Source organism: Dipodomys merriami, unplaced genomic scaffold (assembly GCF_024711535.1).
Source record: "Dipodomys merriami isolate MVZ:Mamm:240054 unplaced genomic scaffold, mDipMer1.0.p SCAF_1, whole genome shotgun sequence".
NCBI lineage: Eukaryota > Metazoa > Chordata > Mammalia > Rodentia > Heteromyidae > Dipodomys > Dipodomys merriami.
Window position 1 is genome coordinate 88,317,767 of NW_027202270.1, and position 3,325 is coordinate 88,321,091.

Genomic DNA, 3,325 nt, shown 5'->3' on the forward strand with positions numbered 1-3,325 from the left:
TTGTAATGTGTGATTTCATTTTAACACAGTGAAATACTAAACTAACAGAATAAATGGATTGGTTGTAGACAAAGGATAGGAGAGTTGATCTTGAAAAGTATCCTCTGACTTTCTTATTCAACTAATTCCGATCAGTTGTCAATGTTCCTGAGTTCCCTGCCCAATATGTAGCATCAAAGAAAATTCCTATATCCCAATTATTATTAAAAGTAATACATCAGCTGGTCCAGTGGTGGCCCATACCTGTACACTTAGATACTTAAGATAACTGAAGATCACAACTCAAAGACAACCCAGGCAGGAAAGTCTGACACTTTCATCTCCAATTAAATATCAAAAAGTCATAGTGCTGGCCTTGAGTGAAAAATCTCAGAGAAAGTGCCCATGCCCTGAGTTCAAGCCCTAGTACCAGCACACACACATAAATGTAAAACAATATAATTTTATTCTGCCTTGATTTTCATATCTACATCTTCGAAATGGTTAGCACAAATATACAGCATAAGAGCGTTCTAAGAATGAGTATGACTTCTTTACCACTTTTTCCTGGTCATCTTTTTTTTGCCTATCATATGACTTGAACTCAGGGCCTGGGTGCTGTCCCTGAGGCTCTTTGTGCTCAAGGCTAGCACTCTACCATTTGAGCCACAACACCTCTTCCTTGTTTTTCTGAGGAGTTTATTGGAGATAAGAGTCTCAAGGACTTTTCTGCCCAAGCTGGCTTTGAACCGTGATCCTCATATCTCAGCTTCCTGAGCAATTATGATTACAGGTGTGATCCACCAGCGCCTGGCTTCCTGTTCATCTTTTAATAAGGCAACAGGATGCCAGATGCTTCACTTTTAGCTTCTTCATAGCTGTCTTCATATCAGAATTTCTGAGTGTATAGATGAGAGGGTTCAACATAGGTGTGATCACTGTGTAAAACACAGAGAATATCTTATCCACAGAGAAGCTGCAGAATGGCCTCAGATAGATGAAAACACATGGTACAAAGATCAGGCTGACCACTGTTAGGTGGGAAGCACAGGTAGAGAGTACTTTGCCCTGGGCTTCGCGGAGGTGAGATCTCAAAGTGATCAATATGACAGCATAGGAGAATAGCAGGACCAAGAAACAGATGAGAGACAGCAGACCACTATTGGAGACCATCAGCACTTCTACCACATAAGTATCTGTGCAGGCCAGTTTGATGACCTGTGGAACATCACAGTAGAAATTGTCCAGAGCATTGGGGCCACAGAATGGCAGCTGAATAACCAGTATTACCTGTGTGATGGAGTGGAGGAAACCTCCACACCAGCAGGCAAACACCAATTTAACACATAGCTGGTGGTTCATTACTGTCAGGTAGTGCAAAGGATTACATATGGCCACATACCTGTCATAGGCCATGACTGTCAGAAGAAACATCTCACTAGCTCCCAGAAAGTGGAGGAAGTAGATCTGGGCCAGGCATCCTGATAAAGATATGGTCTTGTCCTGCTGTAAGAAATCCCCTAACATCTTAGGCACAGTGACACAGCTGAGGCACAGGTCAATGAAGGAGAGGTTATTTAAGAAATAGTACATAGGAGACTGGAGCAGTTGAGCATTGGTTTGCACTGTTACCACTATCATGAGATTTCCCAGGACAATAGCAACATAAAATAGCAAAAATATTAGGAAGAGAAATAACTGTGTTTCCCATGAGGATGATAGGCCCATAAGTACAAATTCTGTTACTTTAGAGTCATTTTCTTTATTCACTGTTCCAAGAATACCAAAAGACCTAAAAGAAAAAATTTGAGCAAAATATATGTTAGACAAAAGGAAAATATGGTGAGAAATGAATAAATGTCTTACTCATTTTTGCAATCACACCACAATGTTTACTGTATAGCAGAAGTTCAATAACATAAATCAAATGGAGAACCAAAGAATTGAAGGGAGAGCTAATTCATTTCAACCCAAGAGTTGTAATTCAGAAAAGGTTTGTAGTTATTAGAAATGTTAATATTAGGAAATATAAGTCACCTAAAAAGAAGCTCATGTGCTTTGTCTTTATTACTACATTTATCTCAGGTCATATAGATTTAGGATTTTGTACAGACAAGGCAAAATATTTACCTTTAGAGTTTAGGGAAGTTTTTATTTCAGGATGAGAAAAACAATGGCCAGAAGACATTAATTCACTAAGCAAAGAGATCAAAAGCAATGATCTGAATCATTGAGGAAGATATAAAAGCCCACCATAAACTATTTTTGCACAAAAGATAGTCAGAATGATGCTGTTTCTGCACCTTTCAACAACCATAAATAAACATAAGAAAATATATAGCACCATATCTTTTGTTTTCTGTTCTACTATACACTCACAACTTCAAACCCAATATTGCATGTATGGAAAAATTTTATATACAAATAAAACAATTCTCCCATGGAAGAATTGTAAGAGTTAGTAGATGCCTCTAGGTCTAGAATAAACAATATTATATCTAGCACTAACTCTAGGCAAAGTGAATAAAACAATTTTCCTAGTTTCATATTCCATGTTATAACTAGTTTTCTCATGTTATTCAGAGAAATTTAAGAAAGTCATTCATACTAGATTTTGCAGAAAAATACCTGAATTTTAAAATGGAGATTCATTAATGCCAAGAAACATTTCTCCCATATATTTTTTATTTTAGTCTTATTTATTTATTTTATTATTTTAAGTAGTTGCACAAAAAGTTGCCATTTAATAAAGCAGCTTATGAATACAATGTATCTTGATAAATGTCATCCCTTTCAACATTCTCACCCTTTCCTCCACTATTCACCCTTTCCTGCACTCTTCTTAATTTGTAGGACATACATTGGATTCTTGACTGTGGTTCCTCTCATTCTCCTCTTCATTTTCCCACCCTTTTTCCTTGACCCCATCCTACCTCTAATATTGTTTTAAATGTAGCTGGTGTGAGAGAGATTTTGGATGCAACTCTCACCAAGTGTGTGACTATCCTCATTTTCTACTAGGCTCACGGGTGCCTCTAATTCTACAGTTTCACAATTAATGGAAGGGAGCATTTTACTTCTAGAATTATTTAGAAAATAAAACCAAAATATAGGATAGTAAACCATTTGCTCTCATTTGTGCTGGCATACTGTGCTATATTATTCAACTTTCTTTGGACATACCAAGGATGGTAAATTTCCACACTGATATGGCATTCTAATGTTCTTTCTGTTTTTTTAATGCTTAACTGACAAGAATAAACGCACATTAAACTTTTAGATTTAATCTCAAGTATTATATTTTAAAAATATAATACTTTGTGGGAGAGTCTCACAAAGAACAGGT

At 36.6% G+C, this 3,325-nt stretch overlaps 1 protein-coding gene across 1 annotated transcript; it reads right to left on the reverse strand.

Annotated features, from left to right (window-relative positions):
• Positions 1 to 801: 801 nt before the first annotated feature.
• LOC138808944 (olfactory receptor 4Q3-like) lies at positions 802 to 2,907 on the reverse strand. The gene is made up of 2 exons (XM_069995617.1): positions 2,840 to 2,907; positions 802 to 1,771 (listed from the first exon to the last, which is right to left on the reverse strand). Exons 1-2 carry the CDS (start codon positions 2,905 to 2,907, stop codon positions 802 to 804), a joined length of 1,038 nt encoding a protein of 345 aa, XP_069851718.1.
• Positions 2,908 to 3,325: the final 418 nt, after the last annotated feature.